We start from the raw sequence: 24,543 nt of genomic DNA on the forward strand, positions 1-24,543 counted from the left end.
AACAGGACAAGCAGCTGGTTCTCTGAAAGGATTAACAAAATCAACAGACCATTGGCAAACCTAACAAAAGAAAAGAGGGAGAAGACACAAATAACATGCATTAGAAACCACATGGCGACAGAACTGAAGGATATCAAAAGGATAATAACAGAATACTATGAAGAGTTGTACTCCAAAAAATTTGAAAACTTAGAAGAGATAGATACAAGCACTAGACCCTTCTCCAGGGATTGGTCCCTCCTGATATTATGTTCAAAGTAGGAGAGAAGAAGTCTGGCCATCCTGGCTTCTAAGAAGCACTCAGGCTGTACTTCTTCCAACACAGATTGGTTTATACTTTTGGTAGCCCATGGTACTTTTATCTGCTCCAAAACCATAACTCAAATGCATCAGTTGTTCTTCTACAGTCTTCCTTATTCATTGCCCAACTTTCACATGCATGTGAGGTTATTGAAAATACCATGGCTTGGGTCAGGCCCAAGCTATGGACAATATTCGGTGGATGAGTATTCCAGAACACTAAATTGTGCTCATGAGGAACCTGTGCACAGACAAAGAGGCAGCTGTTTGAACAGAACAAGGAAACACTCAATGGTGTAAAAAATTAGGAAAAGTGTGATCCAGGGTTGTTTTCTTTCACCATACTTATTCACTCTGTATGCTCAGTGAATAATTCAAGAAGCTGGATTATATGAAGAAAAACGTGACAGTAAGATTGGAGGAAGGCTCTTTAACAACGAACAATATGCAGGTGATACAACCTTGCTTGCTGAAAGTGAAGAAGACTTAAAACACTTATTAATGAAGCGCTAAGACCACACCCTTCAGTATGGATTGCACCTCAGTGTAAAGAAAACAAAAATCCTCACCACTGGATCAATAAATAACATCAAGAGAAATGGAGACAGGATAGACGTTGTCAAAGTCTTCATTCTCCTTGGATCAACCATCAACACTCATGGAAACAGCAGCCAAGAAATCAAATGATGTATTGCATTAAACAAATCTGCTACGTTGAAGAGCAAAGATGTCAGTTTGAGGACTAAGGTGCGCCTGACCCAAGCTGAGTGTTACAGCCTAGGAAATTCTATTGGGCAGTTCTACTCTGTCAGAATCAACTCTACAGTATACAACAATAACATATTACAAACCATTTGCCCTTTAAACCATTTCTACATGTATAATTCAGTGACGTTAACTTCATTCACCATCTTGTACAAAAATGCTCACTATCAACAGTGAACTAAAGGAGTTCTCATAAAGTTGTTGTTGTTGTCAGGTGCCATTGAGTCAGTACCGACTCATAGCGACCTTATGCACAGCAGAACAAAACAATGCCTGATCCTAGGCCAACCTCACTACTGTTGCCACGCTTGAGTCCATCGATGCTGCCACTTGGTCAATCCATTGCATTGGGGGTCTTCCTCTTTTTCTCTGACCCTCCACCTTACCAAACATGATATCCTTCTCCAGCGACTGGTCCCTCCTGACAATATATCTGAAGTATGAGAGACGAAGTTTGGCCATCCTCGGAAAGTGGTGGTGGTGGTTATGTGCCGTGGAGTCGGTTCCAACTCATAGCGACCCTGAACAGGGTTTCCGAGGCTGCAAATCTTTACGGGAGCAGAAAGCCTCATCTTTCTCCCGCGGGACAGCTGGTAGTTTTGAACTGCTGACCCTGAGGTTAGCAGCCCAATTTGTAACAACTACGCTACCTTGTTGTTGTAAGTGCCATCGAGTCAGTTCTGACCCATAGCGACCCTGTATAGGTTTTCCAAGGAGTGGCTGGTGAGCTTGAACCGCAGACCTTGCAGTTCAAACAGTTTTGCAGTCTGGCGCATCAACCCACAGTGCCACAACAGGACTCCACTATGCTGCTACCTAGTGGGTTACAAATCAGGCTGCTAACCACAAGGTCAGTAGTTCAAATCAACCAGCCCAGCCAATCTGCAGGAGATGAAGCTTTCTGCTCTTATAACGATCTGCCACCTCAGAAACCCTACACAGGGTCGCTATGAGTCAGAACCAAGTCCATGGTCTCTAATCACCACCACCACCATAGACAATGAACGGATAAAGAAAATGTGGTCCACCCATACCATGGAATATTGCCAGAAGGATATATGGATGGGACTTGGAAACATAATGCTGAGTTTAAAAAGTTACAAAAACCTGAAAATTTTGTATGACCCCACTTCTATACAGTATCCAGAAGAGGCAAGTGTACAGGCATCAAGTGGTTACCAGGGGCACCAAGTTTTGTTATGGGGAAGAAGAAATTTGGAAGTGGATCACAAGGATGATTGGCTTCCATTTTTTTAAATGGCTTCTGCACTAATTTTTTAATTTTAAAAATTGTATTCTAAGCAAACAAGGGGGCTCCCAAAATTCATGGAAAAATAGAATGAAAAGATAATGGGGAAAAAATTAAAAGCAAAAAAAAAAAAAAAAATGCAGTTTGCTCATGAACTTCTACAGATGTAGAATCTCCTACATCTGTAACTACAAAACCTTTTGGAATTAGGAGCCCACCCAATAAATAATCGTATATATGGATTTGGACTAAAACAGGGCATTTGATTCTCAGGAACAGTCCCAGATTTATGGACTCTCTACAATACGATACCCAAACAGCCCAGCAAGTGGGACAGGCAGGCTGTCCTTAGCTTTCAGTTGAATTTAGGGTGTCTTTGCTTTGTCTGTGTCTCGGTGAGGCACTGTAGAATCAACACTGGATTGCTAACAGCAAGGTTAGTAGTTCAAACCCACCAGCTGCTCCTTGGAAACCCTAAACAGGGTTACTATGAGTAGGAAATCGACAATCAGAACATGTTGCTTAAGATCTGTGATCCTGACCTGTCCCCAGCCCCCAAAACTGTAGAGTCATCTCCAATTCACAAGGGAGGAAGGGAGGGGGCTTGCTGAGACACACATTCTCAAGCCCACCTTGGATCTACTAGATGAGAAAGGCTGGCAAGGGGCCCAGCCACCTGAGTGCTTACCTGCCCAGGTGAGTCTAAAGCCTACTTGTTGCTGATCTAACTAACCTCTGCTCTAAGGTAACAGGGCTCGGGGAAGGAGGAGCCCCAAGAGGGCTGGCTACCTCCACCTTCAGAAACAAATGAAAGAAAATCACTTCCTCACGCTGAGCCAATTCAGACAGATAAGAAAACACTTTTTTATTTTCTGTAGTTGGAAAAAAAAAGGGGGGGGGGAGACTGAAAAACCACCCCCTCACCCTCCAGCAGCTCCCTTCCTCAGGGGTTCCATCTACAGGGCAGGGTGGGGGTCCTCTGCAGGGGATTCCTTTCCTCTCCTAGGTACCCTGATTCTTACAGCCTCACCTCCTCACCCACAAGCTGCGTTGCTGACAACCTGAGTCCCTCCTGTCCCATCCGCTAAACTACTGATTCCTTGACACTGGGCCTCATCCGCCTCTGTAGACCGCTGTCCCAGGCTCCAGGGCTGGAGGAGTGTTCTTGCCCCGTGTTACCCAAGACCAGTGCCTGTCATAGCTTTCCGACTAGAGGTGCCCTGTTTGTGCTTACTTGTCTTCATCCACTCTCCAAGCACAGCACCTGACTTGCTGCAATGTTGACTCTGATGCTTGGTGCCCAAGGGGTTTTCAGGTCTTTCTTCTGAGCTACCTCTGGGTGGACTGGAGCCTCCTACCTTCAGAGAGCAACTGAGTGCACCAACCGATTGCACCACCCAGGGACCCTGACGTGTGGCCGGTGTTCAGTAAACATTTGAGAATGAAGGGATGGTTGGTTGGTCCCTCTGGCAGTTGAAGGGTTACCTTCCTGTCTGTATTCGGGTCCCACCTAGCATCTGGTCCACGGGAGGTGACGATGTTGATTCAATGAGCCACAATTAAGCACAACAAAGTTTCATGTTCTTCTAGAAGCTTCAGCCTGAACAGCACTATCGGGCGCTACAGCTCCCCAATACTGAATTCCGCACAAGTGGGTACACTCTGTATTATCCCAAATGCACCAGGAGAACATGAAGTGGCACCCACCAGCCCTGTCTCCCACCTGTGCACAGCTCAACATCTCATCGGTGTCCACCCTTCCTGCGTTCAGACCGCTGGCTGTGCACCTGCCCACCCTCGGCTGGGATGGGGCTGGGTCTTACCTGCCTGTGAAGCAATGATGAGAGCGGTGTTCCCCTCGTGGTCCTGCCAGTTGACATCAATGTGGGGGCACTCTGCTAAGACCACTACCGCACCCACGAAGCCGTGGTAGCAGGCGACAATAAGGGCAGTCTAGAAACGAAAGGGGAGGCCGTCAGAGAGTAGGGACTGAGGACAGCGACCTCAAGGAGAGGACTAGACGGGCGGCTGAGTCTCAGGGTGAGAACATAGGGAACCCTGAGGTCCCGCTCTCAATGGCCAGCCGCTCCTTGGTTCTCAAATGCACACTGAGCCAGCCTGGAGTCAGGCACCGTGCCTGGAACACATCAGCAACATAGATGTTTCATAGAGCAAAAGGCCCATGAGCTGCAGACATTAATAAGACTCTTCAGGAAGCTGGTATGGTAGGAAAAGCTTGAAGCACAGGGGTGGGGGTGGGGGGTGTATCAAGCAAGGTGGTCAGGGTGGGCCTGGCTGTGAGGTGCAAGAGGCCAAGATGTAGAGGAGGTAGGGGAATAAGCCAAAGTGGTTTTGAGGGGTTTGATGGTTCATTTTGTGTCCACCTGGCTTCAGTGTCCAGTTGTCTGAACAATACCAGACTAGATGTTGCTGTGAATGTTATTTTCAGATAGAAGAATTGATGCATTTGAGTTACGGTGTTGGAGGAGAATATTAAAAGTACCGTGGACTGCCAAAAGAACAAACAAATCTGTGTTGGAAGAAGTACAGCCAGAGTGCTCCTTGGAAGCCAGGATGGCCAGCCTTTGTTTCTCATACTTTGGACATATTATCAGGAGGGACCAGTCCCTGGAGAAGGGTCGGAGAAAAGGAGATGGAATGGCATAGTGGCAGCAGCAATGGGCTCAACGACAAAAACTGTGAGGTTGGCGGAGGACCAGGCAGTATTTCGTTGTATTGCACATAAGGGCAAGATGAGTCGGAACTGACTCGACGGCACCTAACAACAACAACAACAGGAGTTGGAGTCTGGTGGCACAATGAATAAGTAGTTGGTGCCACCCGCCAGCCGCTCCACTGGAGAAAGACTGATCAGCTTCCATAAAAATTGCCAGCCTTGGAAATCCTGGGGGCAGGGGCAGTTCTACTCTGCCCCTTAGGGTTATTATGGGTTGGAATTAACTCCATGGTAACAGGTTTAACGTCTACAGTGAGTTGAATTTAAGTAAAGATCACTTTTGATAAAGCAGATGTACTTCATCCAGTCACAGTTCATCTGCTCTTTTTATATAGCTCAGAAGAGATTTTGTTTCAGACACACTATACAGGATGTTGCCGAAACTGATCTAAGACCTGGTGTTCTTCAAACAGCACTTCAAACACACCAGCCGCTCCTCAGAAACACTTTACTGGGTCTCCATGAATCGGAACTGACTCAAAGGCACTTAACAACACCAACAACAAGACCTTAAGGAGCTCTGGTGGCGTAGCTGTTACATATTGGGCTGCTAAATACAAGGTCAGCAGTTCGAATCTACTAGCTGCTCTGGGATGGAAAGATGAGGCTTTCTGTTCCTGTAAAGACTGACAGCCTCGGATGCCCTATACAGTGTTGTTATGAGTCTGAACTGCCTCCACGGCACGCTACACCACCAAGAAGACGGCCTTGGAGTCCTGGTGTAGGGGCTTCCTTGCTAATCACAAGGTTGGCAGTTCAAATCAAACCCACCAGCTGCTCTTGGAAACCCTATAGAGAGGTTATGAAGTTGAAATCAACTCAATGGCACTTAACAACAATAAGACTTTATTTACAAATTGGATCATATCCACAGGTACAGCGGTTAGGATTCCAACATGTATTTTGGGGGACACATTTCAATTCATTAACACTGATTGAAAGGATGACTCTCCGTGGGTGGATAGCAGAGGGGAACCTGCGGGGGCTCTTGAAGTACCTTTGTGGATCCATCCCACCCTCCCTCCTTTCACAGCCCCTTGTCCTCTCACTCCTGCACCCACCACAGAGTTGGTTCCGACTTCCCACTGTGTGCAGCTGTGATGACAATCTCAGGAGTCTTAGGGAGATCTTCGGTCTGAGATGACGATGACCAAAAAAGGAGTGAAGATAGCCCTGGGGACTCACTACACACGGGCACCAGCAGACACATACACGGTGACCCTGGGGACCCACACAGGGACCCACATCACCTTTGCTAATAGAGAACCGTGATCCTTGGACTCGGGCATCTCAACTTTCAACAAAATGATAAAGAGGCCGGTAAGGTGAACAATAGATACCATGGAGGTACGCACTTCTTAGAACTATCTACCATCCTAGATCAAAAAAGCAACGTTTGCCCAGGGATAAAGCACTGGACTGGTTTGAACTGAAAGGTAGACAGTTCAAATCCACAAGCTGCTCCTCAGGAACACTATACAGGGTGTCTCTATGAGTCGGAACCGACGCAACAGCATTTAACAACAACAAGAGAAGTCGGAATGGAGAAGGCAAGGCAGATGGAAACAGCACACGGAGGAAGGGGAAGAGGGGCATTGTGGGGGTTACAATCAATGTCACCAATCACAAGGCGTCAGGATTGCTGAGTAGAAAGCCAACTTGCTCTGGATTCTTTCACTCAAGTCACAATAAAAAGTTAGTAACAAAAACATCACCTTTACCCCAATCTTCTGGGGTCTATTTCCAAAGTGACGGTTTCAAGTCTAAAGCTAGGATTTAGCATTATTTACAACTCTCTGCTTTAGTTGGAAAGTTTTAAGAAGGAAGCTAACACAAAGCTTATTGTGGCTTTGTCCTCATTTGGAAATTGTTTAATGTAAGAAAAAATTCCATTATTCATCGTGATATCCACCCCACCCCCCACCCCCACCCCCGCTAAAACTCGTAACTATGAGAGTAAACTTCAGTTACTTGCAAAGTCCACTCTTATAAAACTCCTATCTCTAAAATACACAGACAGGCTTCATGGTTTGATGGGTCTCCTGGTTCAGGGGCAGAATTTTTGCCTTCCATGAGTCGGAACCGACTCCATGGCACACAACCACCGCCACCACCACCACCATCACAAGGAAGACCTGGGTTCGACTCCTGGCCAGTACAATGCTGGTGCAGCCACCGCTCGTCTGTCAGTGGAGACTTCAGGTTGATAGGATGCTGACCAGGTCTCAGTGGAGCTTCCAGACTAAGATGGAGTAGGAAGAAAGGTCTGGTGATCTAAATTCTGAAAATTAGCCAATGAAAATCCTACGGATTATAATGGTCCCATCCACAGCTGACCATGAGGTTGGCTCAAGGCTGGGAAGTATTTCCTTCTGTTGTACATGGAGTCGCCAAATTCTCAATAATTATGAGAGAATTTAAGAAGGTTAGTCCTCTCCCATGCTTATGATTAAGCACTAGGATGAGAAAGTAAATCCCACCAGGACAGGGATTTTGACCTGTGTGCTCACCGCCAAGTGAATCGTCAGATCCAAGAGCACTGCCTCGTGTGAGCCCAGGTATTATCTTATTGAACAAACGAACGAGTGTTTGTTACTGTTAGTGCCATGGAGTCAGTGCTGACTCATAGTGACCCTGTATAGGGTTTCCAAGGAGCGGCTGGTGGGTTCGAACTGCCAGTTTTGTGGTTCAAACCAATCTTGCGGTCCACTCATGAGGACTCCCAAAACGAATGAGTGTAGGACTTTTAGTGAAGAACTGCATCTTCCCAGATGCCCTCGATCTTTGCTCTGTCTCAGGTAACGGGCACGGTCAGGACCCCTCCCTTGGCCCCTTCCCCAGACATCAATCTTATTTATTTGGAAAAAAAAAAAAAGATCCAGCAACTGCAATCACAGCATTGCTTGTGGCTGTTGAGCGCACTCCAATCTCGGCGACCCCACGTGTGTAGAGTAGAACTGTGCTCCAAAGAAACAGATCACCAGGCCTTGCTTCTGAAGCACCTCCGAGTGGGTTTGAACTGCCAATCTTTTGGCTCATAAGTCCAGTGCTTAACCTTTTGTACTACCGGGGACTTGTGCAAAATTCCCTAAACTCACAGAGTTTTAACAATACCACAACCACCACTTGGTATAGTTTGCTTCCCTATGAAATCTCTAAGAAAAAGAAACATATATTCGGGGGGGCAGGACTTTGACTCTGTCTGAGAAAGGGTTCCCGGCCCCTTGAGATTTGTTTACAGTGGAGGAAGATGATTAGACCAGCAGCATGATGGAATACAATCACAAAGCCAATAATCAATCCCACGGGAAGGACTGTTTGTGAATCTGCAAATCTGTGCGGACAAACATCACCACCGACACTGGGCTGGCCTTCTAGGATGAAGCCACAACAAAGTCTCCCTGTATTAACTTTTTTAAGATGATACGAATAAAAATCATCAGGAACTCAAGAAAAGAATACCCTATTGGTGGGGGGGAGGGAAGGGAGAAATTCAGGACAAAAATCAGTTCCATCATTTCATCACAGCCGTGTATAAATCCCTGGGAGGAATCAGCGTCCCTGCTCTGTCTCACACCCACGAGACCGCCTCTAGTTTTCTTTTCTGAAAATGTTCTGAAGATGTCTCCCTACCATCTAATTACGCTGGTTCTCCAAGAGATCCCAGAGAAAGGGTGGTTGATGAGTATCTTGGATAATTCTAAGATCTCATCACACCAGTTCTTGATCTAAACAGATGACTGAAAAAAAAACCCAATGAATCATAAAGTCATGAGCCTGTTATGGGTTGAATTGTGCCCCCCAAAAAAGATACACTGAAGTCCTAACGCCCAGTTCCTGTGAAGGTGACTACCTTACTGGTTAAGTTACCTGGGGTCATCCTAGACTAGGAGGGACCCTAATCCAGTCTGAGTGGTGTCCTTATCAAAGGTACCACGTGATGACAGAATGATGCCACAGCTGCACGAAAAGGAACATCTGAGGAAGACCAGAAAGGACCTTCCCTTAGAAGTAAGAACGCGTCTCCAACACCTTGCTTTCAGACTCCGGACCTGTGAGACAGCACAGAAGGGTTGCTTTAAGGCATGCACTCTGTGGTCATTGGTTATGGCAGCCCCTTCCCATTTTCTCTTAATGATTATTTTTTGTGTGATATGTTGAGGAAATTCTTCAAATTCCAAGACCAAAAAATATATATATTTTGTTCTAAAAGTTTTGTGGTTCCGTGTTTCATAATTAAATCTTCAATCCATGCGGACTTCATTTCCACGGCTAATGTATTGTAGGAGTCTAATTTTACTTTTTCCATTTGGGGGGGTCCATTTTCCAAGTCTAATTTATGGGTAAATCCATTTGATTCCTAGTGACTCCTAACACTAAGTTGATGCACATCCCCTTTTGCCATACATGGGTGAATCCCTTTTGGAGTTCGGTTCCACTGAACTAGAACCAAAAAACAAAACTAAACAAAATCCAGAGCCATCAAGTCAATTCTGACTCACAGCGGCCCTATGTAGGATTTCCGAGGCTATACATTTCTATGTGAGCAGAAAGCCTCATCTTTCTCCTGCAGAACAGCTGGGAGTTTCGAACTGCTGACCTTGAGGTTCGCAGCCCGATTCATAACCACTATGCTACCAGAGCCAGTCTAGTACTTCACTCTTTCTGCCTTGTAAGAACACTTATGCTATTGATTACCAAATGTCCTGGTGTGGCACTGCAGGTTAATGCGCTGGACTGCAAAGTCGGTTTGAACCACAAGGTCAACGGTTCAAGCTCACCAGCCGCTCCTCAGAAACTCTACACAGGGTCGCTATATGTCAGAACTGACTTGACGGCACTTAACAACTACAACAAGCCAAGCGTCAGTAAAGGGCATCATTCCTACTAGAGGGGTGGACGAAAGCAGATAGTGCAAAAAAAAAAAAAACAAAAAACCAAACCAGAGACCATGGGACGATGCCCCAATCAAAACCCACTGGTACTGAGTCAAAGCTGACTCGCTGTGATCCTAGGTAAAGGGGGCTGCTGAGGCGGTAAATCTCTATGGGAGCAGACAGCCTCATCCTTCTCCCACAGAGCCGCAGGTAGGTCTGAACCACTTAACTTGAGGTTAGCCGTCCAAGGTCTAGCCAACAGCACTGCTGCCATGCTTAAACTTCCAGAAGTGGGACTTGGCTGAATTTCCTACAGAGTGGCTGATTCAATGAAACCAGGAACTGGGAGCCATAGGATTGCCAAAGGCTGAGTTTGGGGAAGTAAATTGCCAGGCATTTCTTCCAAGGTGCCTCTGGGTGGATCGAACCTCCAACCTTTCCATTAGCGTGTTAACCATTCTGCACCTACCTTTGCTTAAGGTCTGACAACATCCCTGAAATGTGTTGGTCCCTCCTACCTTACATGGGTCTCATTAACCCCACCTTGAGTAGGGAGCGACCCATGGCCACTCAGATCGACTAACTTATCTTACACTTCCTCCTTCAAGTCAAGAAATGACTTGAGGGCTCAAGGAAACTTTAGAGACGAGAGAAGACTTCCAGTGTGGTATCGCTCTTGGCTGTGCTTCGTGACCTCGGGCTGAAATAACGGCAAGATGTACAGAAAATAAAAGTGGTCCCAGAACTCGGAGCCTTCAAATTCATCTTTGTTGTTGTGAAGTGTTGTCAAGTCGGTTCTGGCCCGTGGCGACCCTGTATAGGTTTCCAAGGAGCAGCTGGTGAATATGAACCACTGACCTGGCGGTTCAAACTGACTTTGCAGTCCAGTGCCTTAGCCTGCAGCGCCACACCTTTAGGGCCTGAGAAATGATGTAAAAGAAAGCTGGGCTACTGCACAAACCCAAATACAAGCCAGATAAGCACTGAGGAGGAGGCTAGTGAAGCCACCTCACCCAGCAGGAATGAGGTCGGAATCTAGGAGCCACTGAGGAAGGGTGCTCATGTGGTCTGATGGAAGGAGAACCTGGCAACAAGTACAGACCACCTGGAAGGATCGTTCCTGAGAGAATTTGAGGGAGGAATGTGTGGGTGGCCCCAGCATAGCTATGCTCTAAAAGGATCTTTTTCTTCAGAAAAGATCCCACCGACATCAATATCGCTGGGTCCCTACAGGTATGACCATACTGTTCTATCAGTGTGTCATCCTGTGGTGGCTTCTGTGTGGCTGTGATGCTGGAAGCTATGCCACCAGTATTTCATATACCAGCAGGTTGCCCATGGTGGGCAGGTTTCAGTAACACTTCCAGACTAGATAAGAGTAGGAAGAAAGGCCTGGCCATCTACTTACAGAAATCTACTCACAGCTACCACAGAATGTTGCCTATTAATTGAGAAATGTAACTGGCTGCTCTCCAGGCAGGTAAGAAGATAACCCAGTGGCTTCAAGACAGTTCCAATTGAAAGTAACCCTGTAGGGCAGAGGAGAACTCTTTCTCCCGAGTAGCAGCTGGTAGATATGAACTGCTAACCTTGTAGTTGGTAGCCCAACACCTAAGCCACTGTGCCACCAGGGCCCCCTTGTTCTGTGAGGGAAAGCCTTTTGCTTTCTATTATACATTTTGGGGTCTGTCTTGACGTCCTTCCAAGGAACACACGGTGGGTTTGGAGGAGACATAATTTGATGCATGCTTTTCTATTTCTAAAGATGCCTGTTGTTGTTGTTGTTGTTGTTGTTGCTTGGGGCTATCCAATCGATTCCCACTCATGGCGACCCTGTATAGGGTTTCCGAGGAGCTGGTGGATTTGAACTGCTGATCACTGCAGTTCAATCTGACCTTGTAGTCCAGTGCTTATCCTACATACAGCGAGCGCTACACCAGGGCTCCAAAGGCGCCTAATACATTTAAATAAATAAACACGGAAAATAAGCCAAGAGAATTCTCCCAAATCAAGACTTGCATATTAACCCTATGAGTCGGAACCAACTCCACGGCACATAAGAACAACAACAACAAAGGCGGGACATACACCAAATTGTCTGGAATACAAAACAATCTCCCATTAAGTGAAATTTCACATAAAATACAAAATTTTGATAGTCACTGCTAACCCATCATTTAAATTTATGGTTTCAGATTGTTAGTAATTTTCTGAAAGACTTTCCCCAACTATATTCTCATTTTTGTTGTTGTTGTTTGGTTTCTTAACCCTCGGGATGCTGATTTCATGTGTGTAAAAAGGTAAAAACAAGAGAGGAAGGAAGGGGGTTAGTATTCACAGTACAGAGTGTGAACACCAGATAATGGGGGCCAGGAAACAAATAACAAGAAAAGGCACAAAGAAGGAGATACAAGATTTCTTTTTTTGGTCTAGATCCCCGCCCTACTATGAGAAAGGAAACAGTGTATATTTATATTCTCACGAGAACACACAGTGGAAACTTTTCTGCATATAAGAATTTTTTTAAAAAACGGTAAGGCAAGAGAGAAAAAAACAATTTGGAAATGGATGATGCAATGCTTGTGCAACATGGGAGTGTGGTTGTGTGGCTGGGTTGTACATGTAAAAATAGCAAATTTTTTGTTGTATACATATTACTACAATAATAATGATACATGAAATCTTTTTTAAAAAAGGTCTGAAGGACCCTCCACCTGATCAACAAAATGGCATTACAGCTGCCCACAAGTACCCCTGAATAAAGTCCTGCTTCAGCTTCCGGTCTCGGGAAAGCTTAAATCTTCATTACACCAAGAGGACCCTACCCCTACCCCCAGGTAATTGCAGGTTACAGAAAAAAATCTCCATAATCCCAGCCATTGGAAACTGGCCAGAACTGTACCCAGGACCATACCACCTTAAATACCACAGTCTGTAAAAAACAGGCGGGCTCTTGGTCTCCTTTGGTAACTTAAGCGTACCCCCTCCCAGGTTTACTCTCAATAAACCTTCCTGCTGTGGAACCCAAGTCTCTCTCCTCTTTCTTTCTTATTTCTTACAAGGTGTACACGTCTGAATGGAGTAAGCGGTAAGCCTTACTGAAGTAGCCACATCTTGCTAATGGGTTCCTCATTTCTCTTCCCTCAGCCCCTGAGCCGTCAGTCTTCTAGAACAATCTCCAGCACACAGGCACATTCACTTCACACCCTCACCTCCCACAGCTGGTCAGGGCCTCCCCCGCTTAACCCTTGGGACCAGCTCACCCTAAAATGCCATTGCGATGTATTTCTACCTTTCCTTCTGGTATGCAAATCGGCTGCCCTGGTCTACTAACTAAACTGTTGATCGTTCTAACCCACCCAGTGACCCATGAAGGAAACGTCTAGAGATCGATCGACACCTGTGAAGATTACAGCCAAGAAAACCTTATGGGGTAATTCTGCTCCGCGTAATACAGGAGTGGACGCCACCGCAGTGGGTTTGTAGCCCCCACAAGGCCAATACCGCTGGGTAATCCTACAAAGATTACCAGTCTGCCAGTGTGTGCTACTGCGAGGGTCTCTGTATGGCTGTGATGTTGGAAGCTGCCACCAGGATTTCAAATACCAACAGGATCACCCATGGCGGACAGGTTTCAGTAGAGCTTCCAAACTAGATAGAGTAGGAAGAAAGACCTGGGCATCTACTTACAGAAATCAATTTACATCTACAACTAGACGATGCCCATTATAATACTGAAAGATGAGTTCTCCCAGCCTACCAATAGTTACCAAGGCTTATGGGTGTTGGGTAAACCATGATTTGGAGCCAATGTGGTAATAACCAATACCATCAATAATACCAAGCTTATTAGCAATCACTAAAATCGACTAGATGCTGTGCCTGGTACAATGAGATATAATTACACCCACAAATCAGCGAAGAAAATTTCCCCTCTGGCCTGAAACCAGAGCCTGCTATATTCCCAAAAGGAATGAAAGCATTGCTAATTTCTGCCTTTTTTATTTTTCAAACATGTTCTCCTTTTGAAACTAGAGAAGTGAAAGTTAAGAACACTTTCCTAGGGAATAATCTTTTATGTTACCAAACACTAATAAAAATGAGGTAGAGGAAGAATTAAAAAGCTTAAATGATTACATTGAGTGTAAAAAATATAATTTCATAAGCAATTTTAGAACATTATTTATCAACAAAGCCTGTGGGGGGAGATAGCTGGAGAGATGTGGAATAAAATTTGTAATAGAAGTCCCAATGTTTGTCTACATTGGACAATTAGTTATATTTAATCATCAGAAAATTAAAAAAAATTAAAGGAAGCAGCAATTCTGAAATAGCTTTGCAGTCACACGCCGATTGAATTACAGGAGCTGCCGACAAAGTTCAGTGCGGTGGCAAAAGGAGGGAGAATGGAAGGGAAACCACCCGGAGGAAGTAAAAGGGTGTGTGATGTTGCAGGGAAGGGGTTTCAGCCATTTCGGACGGAACAAAATATATAATGTGTTGAACGTAAAACCGATGATTGGCTGTGTAAATCTTTACTAAACTCACACACACACAGTATAAATAAATAAACGCATAAATGGAAACCCAATTATTCATCTTCCATGAAAACAAATCACTGGGTTTGCATAGCAGGTCAGGATGGCCGTCAGATGTTTGGACAGGGCTGGACTTCCGTGCTTGCAACAGATAATGTTTTCCATGGATGCGTCCCTGACTCAAGGCCTGTGCCCCTTCCATCCATTATTAACACAAAGGTAGGCAGTTCTGACCCACCAGGAGGGCCGCAGAAAGAAGTCCCAGCAGTTTGCTTCCATTCTTCTTGTTGTGATGTGCCGTGGAGTCGGTTCCGACTCATAGCGACCCTGTACAGGGTTGCTGAGGCTGTAAATCTTTACAGGAGCAGAAAGCCTCATCTTTCTCCTGCAAAACAGCTGGTAGTTTCGAACTGCCGGCCTTGGGGTTAGCAGCCCGATTCGTAACCACTACGCTACCAGAGCTCCTCTTGCTTCCATTGTTGTTGTTGTTGTTAAGTGCCGTCGAGTCGGTTCCGACCCATAGCGACCCTGTACAGGGTTTCCGAGGGTGTAAATCTTTACGGGAGTAGAAAGCCTCATCTTTCTTCCGCGGAGCGGCTGGTGGTTTCGAACCACTGACCTTAAGGTTCGCAGGCCGATTCGTAACCACTACGCTACCAGAGCTCCTTTAGATAGCAGCAAAAAAAAATCCCACGGAGGAGTTCAGCTCAGTAACAGGTGAAGCCACCATGAGTGAGAAATGACTTGACACTAAGCGTTTGGCTTTTATTTTTGGTTTAGGCACACTTAACAAAGCTCCCATTCTCCTTATGAATAAGGAAAACTTCATACCACTTTCTTTAAAGCAAATGTTGTGCAAATATTGGGTTTGTAACACACAAATACTGGTTTATGTCACATACCTGAAGCAAACCCCCTGCCACTGAGTTGATTCCAACTCACAGTGACCCTGGTTAGGGCTTCTAAGGCTATAAATCTTCATGGGAGCCGAAAGCCTCATTGTTCTCCCAGTCAGCTGGTGGGTTTGAACTGCTGACCTTGAAGTTGACAGTCCAGCGCTTATCCTACAGTGCCACTATGGCTCCTTACATCACATACAGTTAACAGAATTTAGTAAAGCTGAATTGAGTAGTTAAGACATAAGCAATCAGCTGAATGAGTCTCTTAACTGCTTTCAACCTGGCTCAGGTTGCAGCTAGCTCCCCCTTGGACCAGCAGCAGGGTTCCCTGGGAGCTTGTGGGGAATGATGGATGAAAACCTGCAAGACCACTGACCCTCCATGGACTGAGAGGGGTGCAGGCAAGGCTCTCAGATGGACACTGATGCTGCCCAGCCTGCTCCAGCGTTGCCAGAGATACTGCTACGCTGGCTGCTTCCAGTCATTCCTATCTTGATTTCTTTTTAAGGGGGAGGGGTGTCCAGTTTTTGTGTCATGCCCAATCTTGGCCATACATTGGTTGTCATTGTTAAGTGCAGTCTGTTAAGTCAGTTGTGATTCACAGTGACCCCATATAGGGTTTCCGAGGAGCAGCTGGTGGGTTTGAACCGCTGGCCTTGTAGTTGGCAGTCCAGTATTGATCCGACAATACCATACCAGGGCATAGAGTAAACTAGATTCTGACCTAGTCCCAGCCGGGGTGTCTATAGCACCCATCAAATGCCACCTAATTAATCCTGCCTGGTTAGTCCTACTGAGTGTGTAACAAAATGAACCTGTCTGGGAATGCTCATCTCTCACACTTCAGACGTATTATCAGGTGAACCAGTCCCTGGAGAAGGACCTCATGCTAGGAAAGGGGAGGGGCAGAGAAAAAGAGGACGACTTCCAAGGAGATGAACTGGTTCAGGGACAGCAGCAACAAGTCTCAGGAAAGCACAGGACTGGGCAGTGTTTCATCCTGTTGTGCATGGGGTTGCTATGGATTGGAGCCGACTCCATGGCACCTAACAACAACAACAAGGGATGGAGTGCTCAGGGAGGAGGGGCAGCTGCTTTCACCAGCTTCCTGCCTTCATTTACACATTCTGTTAAGTCTGCACTGAAGGTCCTGGGCTGGGTCTGGAGAACAAAGGGAGGGGCTCGGAAAGAGAAGTAAAACCAGAGATGTCTGTTGTAGGGGTGATGGGGACACACAAGAGGCCTGGTGGCACCAGGCTTAAGTGCTTAGCTGTGAACCTGGAGGTTGGCAGTTGGAACCTACAAGCTGCTCTGTAGGAGAAGGACGGGGGGCAGTCTGCTTCTGTAGAGATGACAGACAGTCTTGGAAACCCCATGGGGCAGTCCTACTTTGTCCTACAAGGTTACCATGAGTTGGAATTGACTCCAGGGCAAAGGTTATGGGAACCTGTTGTTGTTGTTGTTGTTGAGTGCCGTCAAGTCGGTTCCGACCCATAGCGACCCGGTACAGGGTTTCCGAGGGTGTACATCCTTACGGGAGTAGAAAGCCTCATCTTTCTCCCGCGGAGCGGCTGGTAGTTTCGAACCGCTAACCTTAAGGTTCACAGCCCGATTCGTAACCACTACGCTACCAGAGCTCTAGAAACTGGTCCAGGCTCCAGAGAACTGTACCAGTCAGACCAACCAGACAGCCTTGTTAGCCAAAGACAAGTAAGTCTCTGGATGCCAGGAGCAGGGGGCAAATGCTCGGCATTCTGGAAGGTTCCAGTCTTCCTCCTGCTGCCCTTGGGACGCAGGTGAGAGGATGGTCTTGAGGGGCTTACAAAGAGGGAGAGTAACACGCCTCCTTTTAGCCACACTGTCAGGGAACCACTGGAGAGTCTTACAGGGCGTATCATCATCAGTTGTTGTTGTTGTTATGTGCCGTGGAATCAGTTCTGACCCATAGAGACCCTGTACAGGGTTTCCAAGGCTGTAAATCTTGATGGGAGTAGAAAACCTCATCTTTCTCCCGCAAAGCGGCTGGTAGTTTCGAACTTCTGACCTTAAGGTTCGCAGCCTGATTCGTAACCACTACGCTACCACAGCTCCTTATCATCAGTAGTTCAGCACTTAACTGCTTGTGCCACCCAAAACCATTTCTTCTATTTTTGAAATATTGCTGTTTATTTGTTTGTTTTAATGGTAAAGTAAGCAAGGATTACTGTATATATAATATACAGGAGGCAGGGGGAGGGGAGTCCTAATATGAGACTGTAGCGTAGTGGTTATGAGTTGGGCTGCTAACCTCAAGATCGGCAGTTCCAAACTACCAGGTGTTCTGTGGGAGAAAGATGAGGCTTTCTGCTCCCGTAAAGATTTACAGCCTCGGAAACCCTATACATAGTTGCTATGAGTTGTAACCAACTCCAAAGTACATAACCAAAAACCACTACCACCTGAGTAGAAAAGAAAAGAGGATTTATAGTGATTTGGGGTATAGCATGGCAGTCTGAGGACTTTCAGAAACTTCTACGTTGTTCTCATCTCAGGTTGAGCTGGTCCCTCCCAGGAACTTCAAGCACGTCTTTATCTCTATGGCAGCCCTTGGGGTGGGCATAAAATACTGCATGGAGTCCTGATACAATGCTATAGGTCAGCTGATGACAAGGTGACAGTTCAAACCCCACCAACAGCTCCTGGGAAACCCTACACAGGTTGGCTATGAGTCAGAACCAACTCTGCAACCCTTCACAACCAACCACAACTAAAGGAAAACACAGACCACAGTTAGCAGGAATGGCCTCTCTCTCATTACGAGATGGCATTCCTTTAGCCAGTTGTTAGTTTCCCATTCTTGGGGAACAGGGTGACATTCTTACCTAGCTACTTCCTGCTCATTGGGGGCATAGAATGGGGACTTGTGAGGGAAATTGGCTTCTTGCTGGATTTGATGTCAAAGTATTGCTTTAAAACATCTTCTTCTCCTTCCCCTCACCCTACCCCCCTGTTCTTCTTCCTCCTCCCCTCAAGTCCCCTTCCTAAGCTGTCAACTCATTTGTGATTTAAGATGAAACTAAAGGTGTCATCTGCCTGTGTGACTCACTGCTGTCAGAGAGGCTGATTCACTGAACTTTCTGTTCTCCAGGTGTTCATTAACATCTTCTAATTTGAGATTTGCCTGTAAAATGTTAAATGAAAAGTGTTTGCAAATGTGAAGTGGTTGAATATTGCTAGCCATTAAGGAAATGCTTATTAAAACCAACAACCACACTGCCATCCAACACCCACCAGACCCGCTAAAATTATAAGGACAATATCAAATGTTGGCAAGGGTGTGGAGCAATCCAAACTTCTAGTCACTGTTGGCGGAAATGTAAAGAAACTACGAGCCACCATACTGGAAAGCAGGCAGTTTCTAATAAAGTCGGACACAGGCCTACCTTGTTGTTCTTGAGTTAAGTGCTGTTAAGTCAGGTCTGGCTCATGGTGGCCCTGTTTAGGGTTTCCAAGGAGTGGCTAGTGGGGTTGAACTGCTGACTTGAAGTTAGCAGTCCAGTGTTTGCCCTACAGTGCCACACAAAGACTCTATCAACCTACCTTAGTGATGATTTAGCAATCTACTCCCAGGTTAAGGGAATCTGCTGAGCCAGTTCAAGGCAGAGAGATGAGTTCAGAAATTAATGAAGACTGTGCATTTGGATTCCTAAGGGATAATCCTGAAGGGCACAGACTGATGATGTTGTTGTTGTTAAGTGCCATCGAGTCAGTTCCAACCCACAGTGACCCTGTATAGGATTCCCAAATAGTGGCTGGTGAGCTTGAACTGCTGACCTTGTGGTTCAAACCAGCTTTCTAGCACATTAACCCACAGCGCCACACCAGGACTGCAGGATGATGGGTGGGACAAAGGGCAGGAAAGTTGTGCTGAGGAAGTTTCCATCATCACACTGCACCTGCTTATTCTTCAATGGCAGCACAGACAGTCCTAGGAGAACTTCATTGGGAAACCTTACTTCATCCAATCTACAGTCTGAATCTTGCCTCTTCAGATTTCTTCTTGCTTCCCAAACTCAAAATACATGGAAGAGTAGCATAATTTTAGTTCCTCCAGTTTGGCAAAGCTGTTTTGAAATGGTGTAAATTGAAGCGCATGGAATTCTTTGGAAGAGGGGTCAGAGGCATGGAAACAGCACTTTCAGAAGCGTACAGACCTGGTGGTGGTGTTGTAGGTTACCACCGAGTTGGTTTCAATTCACAGCGACCCTGTATAGGGTTGTCTGAGGCTGGAAATCTTTATTAGAAGCAGAAAGCCCCACCTTTCTCCCATGGAGCAGCTGGTACATTCGAACTGTCAACCTTGCAATTAGCAGCCTAGCTTGTAATCCGCTAAGGAGCTCTGATAGTGTACTGGTTAGGATTCGGACTGCTAACCTCAAGGTCAGCAGGAGAAAGATGAGGATTTCTGCTCCCATAAAGATGTAGCGCCTCAGAAACCCTATGCAGGATCGCTACAATTCAGAATCGACTCCATGGCACACACGCCCAACACCAGGGCTCATGATCCACTATGATATAGCACCTCGGAAACCCTATGCAGGATCGCTAGAAGTCGGAACCGACTCCACGGCACACACACCCCCAACACCAGGGCTCATGATCCGTTATGATACAGACCAAGATGGGCGATATGTCAAGACAGAATACCTTCACACAAAAAGGGTTCTATGATTTTGTAGTAATACTTTACCTTTTATTTATATGAATTTCTGTGCAGCAAATGTGGCACTGTGGGTTAATGCTCTGGATTGCATGGTTGGTTTGAGCCAAAAGGTCAGTGGTTCAAGCTCACCAGCCTCTCCTTGGAAACCCTATACAGGATCGCTATGGGTCAGAACCGACGACTTTAGGCACTTAACTACAGCATCAACAAACAAAAACACAAATGTATACACACAAATGTCCACAACTATGCCTATTGATAGAGGCCTGGTGTGGCACTGTAGAATAAGCACTGAACTGCTAACCACAAGGTTGGGGGTTCAAACCCACCAACTCCTCCTCAGAGGGTCTCTGTGAGTCGGACTGACTCGACAGCATTTAACAACAACAACCACAAACCTATAACTGATCCTACATGTATTCTCATATGGCCTCCGGCACCTCTATGGCGTATCCATCTACCTGAGTAACTATGATGTCATTCAGAATCACTGGGCAATATCGTTACTATCACACGAAAGTAAAACTTTGCTAAAGATAATTCAAAAATGGCTCCAACAGTACACTGACAGGGAGCTGCCAGAGATTCAAGCCGGATTCAGATGAGGATGTGGAACAAGGGATATCACTGCTGATGTCAGATTGGTCTTGGCTCAAAGCAGAGACTACCATAAAGATGTTTACCTGTGCTTTATTGGCTATGCCAAGGCTTTCGACTGTATGGATCATGACAAGCTATGGACAACACTGCAGAGAATAAGTATTCCAGAACTGCTCACAAGGGACCTGTATAGAGACCAAGAGGCAGTTGTTTCAACAGAACAAAGGGACACTTTGTTTAAAATCTGTGGTTTAAAATCAGGAAAGCTGTGTGCCAGGGTTGCATTCTTTCACTATACTTATTCAGTGGCACTGTGGGTTAACACGCTGGACTGCAAAGTCATTTGAACTGCAGAGTTGGCGGTTCAAGCTCATCTTAGAAACCCTATACATAATCAGAGAAATTGGATTATATAAATAAAAACATGGCATCAGGACTGGAAGAAGGCTCATTAACAATCTGCGATATGCAGATGATACAACCTGTTTGCTAAAAGGAAAGAGGACTTTAAATATTTACTTATGAAGATCAAAGATCACAGCCTTTGACATGAATTGCACCTCAATGTAAAGAAAACAAAATTCCTCACCAATATACCAATAGATGGAGTCCTGGTGTGGTACTGTGGGTTAATGTGCTGGATTGCAAAATTGTTTGAACAACAAGTTCAATGATTCAAGATCACCAACTGCTCCTTGGAAACTCTATTAGGATTGCTATGGGTCGGAACCGACTTGACGGCACCTAACAACAACAACATACTAATGTTGCTGTTGTCATGTGCCATCGAGTCGGAACTACTAATAAATAACATTAAGATAAATTGAGAGAAATTTAAAGTTGTCATAGACTTCATTTTGCATGGATCCACCATTAACACTCATTGAAGCCGCAGTCAAGAAATCAAAAGATGTATTGCATTAGGCAAATCTGCTGCACAAGACCTCTTTCAAGTGTTCATGAGCAAAGATGTCAGCTTCAGGACTAAGGGGCACTTGACCAAACCATGGTATTTTCAATAACCTCATATGCATGCGAAAGTCTGGCAGTGAATAAGGAAGACTGTCGAAGAACTGATGCATCTGAGTAATGGTGTTGAAGAAGAATATTAAAAGTAATATGGACTTTGAGAAAAACAAACCAATCTGTAATGGAAGAAGTACAACCAGAATGCTCCTTGGAAGCCAGGATGGCGAGACTTCACCTCTCATACTTCAGACATGTTGTCATGAGAGACCAGTCCCTGGAGGCAATTATGCTAGGTAAAGTGGAAGGTCAATGAAAAAGCAGAGGACCTCCAACAGGATGGACTGGCACAGTGGTAGCAGGCATGGGCTCAAACTTAGCAACAATGGTGAGGATGATGCAGGACGGGGCAGTGTTTCCTTCTGTTGTGCACAGGGTCGTTATGAATCTGAATCAACTCGATGGCACCTAACAACAACAACAAGTAAGAGGGGTCTGCTAAACATGTCTATTTCTATGCGGGTCTCAGAGGGCTAGCACCCCTGAGCAAGGTAACCCAGAAATTATATAAATCTTATAAAGAGTATAACATACTGGTATCATGGGCCTCAATTCTGTCTGCCAGAAGTAAATTAAATCTTCTCTGGAGGAAGATAACACCACCTAGAGCTACTTCATACATATATTATACACAATGTCTGGCATTCCAAAAAAATAATGGAGACATTAGCAAAAATCTTGGAAGAAGGCAGAGGTTCCATTCTGCTGTAAAACCAACAAAAATACATGCAAAGCCCTCCATTAACTTTTCCAGAACTCTGGAAATTAACTGAAGACTTCAACAACTCAGGGAAGTGCTTGCTTACTCACAAAAACCTGCCTGAATCTCCATAAAACAATGAGTTTTGGGGCATTTTAACTCTTCCTAGCCCCCTGTTCTTGGGCTCTGAGAGAGCTTTCAAAGTCACTATACAATGGAGTTGAGAAAAATAAGGACGAAGTCAGGAAAGCACTACAGGAACAATCAAATAAGATAGATACAGCATTGGAAAGAATTCAAAACCTACAGAAAGAGGTCCAAACAATTAATACTAGAATATCAGAAATGACAATACACTGAAAGGGCAAAGGAGTAGAATCGAAGAGTTAGAAGCCAGAACTAGTGAGCTAGAAGATAAATCTATCAACACTACTAAGATAGAAGAGCAAACACAAAAGAGGATAAAAAAAACTCTGAAGAAGCCTAAGATTCATGTTGGACGACATGAAAAGGAATAAATTATCGGCACTCCGGAACAGGAATAATCATGTAAGTCCACAGAGAAAATAGCTGAAAAGGTTCTGGAAGAAAATTTTCCTAACATCCTGAAAAGCAAAAAGATAAGCATTCAAGAAGCTCAATGAACCCCAGGAAGGACAGACCCTCAAATACAATCACCAAGAAAATAATCAAGCTCTCCATATTCAAAGATAAGGACAAAATCCAGAAAGCATCTAGAGAAAAGAGAAGTGTAACATACAAGGCAAGCAAATCAGATTAAGCTCGGATTTCTCAACAGAAACCATGCAGGCAAGAAGGCAACAGGGAGACATATATAAAACCCTGAAAGAAAAAAACTGCAACCCAAGAACCCTCTAACCAGCAAAGTTATCAATCAAGTATGATGGTGTAATCAAACATTCCAGGATAAACAGAAGCTAAGGGATTTTGCCAAAGCCAGCCCTGCTATGAAAAACATCCTAAAGGAAGTTCTGTGGACTGAGAACCAACAAGAACACACAACAACCAGAGAATGACGTACGTGGCAGCATCACCCTAAACTGAATTGACAAATAGAAGAGTCAAGAACAGAATAAAATGGTAAGAACAGAGGATCTGGGGGGATCAGTCTATGATCAAAACAATTACAATGTGAAAGATGGTAAACACAGAGGACAGAGATCCAGGTGGTGAGAAGGTAAGGTACATTACAGGATAAAACAGACTTTCTTAAATAGAGTGAAGAATTAATGGAATACAAGGTAACCACAACAGTGGGGTTGGGGTGGGGGGTTTAGTTTGGGTGTTGGGGAGGGCAATACAAGAAGGGGGAGGGACGGAAGAACAAGATAGATAGGGGAACACAGAGACAGGTTTGCATGGCCTAAGTGGGACAGAGGTAAACAGTGATGCATGCTCAACCTTGGAACAACAGGGCTCTGTAATACAGGGATCTAGGCATAGCTTAAAGAGGGGAAATAATACTAAAATCCTTGACCTTATTATGAATATTGGTTTACCTTGTCTACTACTGTAAAATGGACACTTGAGTGGGATAGAAGGGAATGTTGGGAAACATGATTAGAGAAAAACATGTAAGCCATCTTCAGCCTATAACTGATTGAAATACCTAAAAAGGGTTCTAGAATTTGTCCAGTAAAATAGGCCTCTTGCAAAGCCTTTGCAGAGTATAGGACCTTAGAAGGAATCCTGAGTCCCATCCAGAACCTTCTGTGGTGGGACATCCCCACTAGCAAGAGACAAGCAGACAAACCTGGGACAGCTAGAGCAACAGAAGATATATCTTCATCATCAGGAAAAACCCAAAACAAAAATTTCAGCATGACTGGCTACTACAAGAACAAGCAAGCTGTTCGCCAGGAAGCCATCAAGGCAAGCAATCAAGATCCTTCAGGACAAAGAAAGACGAGGAAAAAAAAGAGTATTCTGATACAATTTGATGAACTTGACCTACACCTATGGAAGCAGTAGCTCAAAAGAGGGAACAAATCTTTACAGCAAGAATCATTCCCAATATAAAACAACATAGGCAGACCGACTGTTACTACAAGAACAAGCAACTTGCTTGCCCAGGAAACATCAAGGCAAGTGGTCGGGTCCCCTCAGTGCAAACCCCCTTCCAAGACTAA

General features: G+C 45.2%; 1 protein-coding gene across 1 annotated transcript in view; it reads right to left on the reverse strand.

The window, feature by feature from the left end:
• The window catches only part of LOC102827117 (ankyrin repeat domain-containing protein 33B-like), a 98,956-nt gene that overhangs the window by 43,482 nt on the left and 30,931 nt on the right, over window positions 1-24,543 (reverse strand). Inside the window, exon 5 of the mRNA XM_006876164.1 lies at window positions 4,138-4,267. Coding sequence (XP_006876226.1) covers window positions 4,138-4,267 — 130 coding nt within the window. The remainder of the gene's footprint in view (window positions 1-4,137; window positions 4,268-24,543) is intronic.

The sequence above is a fragment of the Chrysochloris asiatica genome, unplaced genomic scaffold (assembly GCF_000296735.1).
Source record: "Chrysochloris asiatica unplaced genomic scaffold, ChrAsi1.0 scaffold00358, whole genome shotgun sequence".
Taxonomy (NCBI): Eukaryota; Metazoa; Chordata; class Mammalia; order Afrosoricida; family Chrysochloridae; genus Chrysochloris; species Chrysochloris asiatica.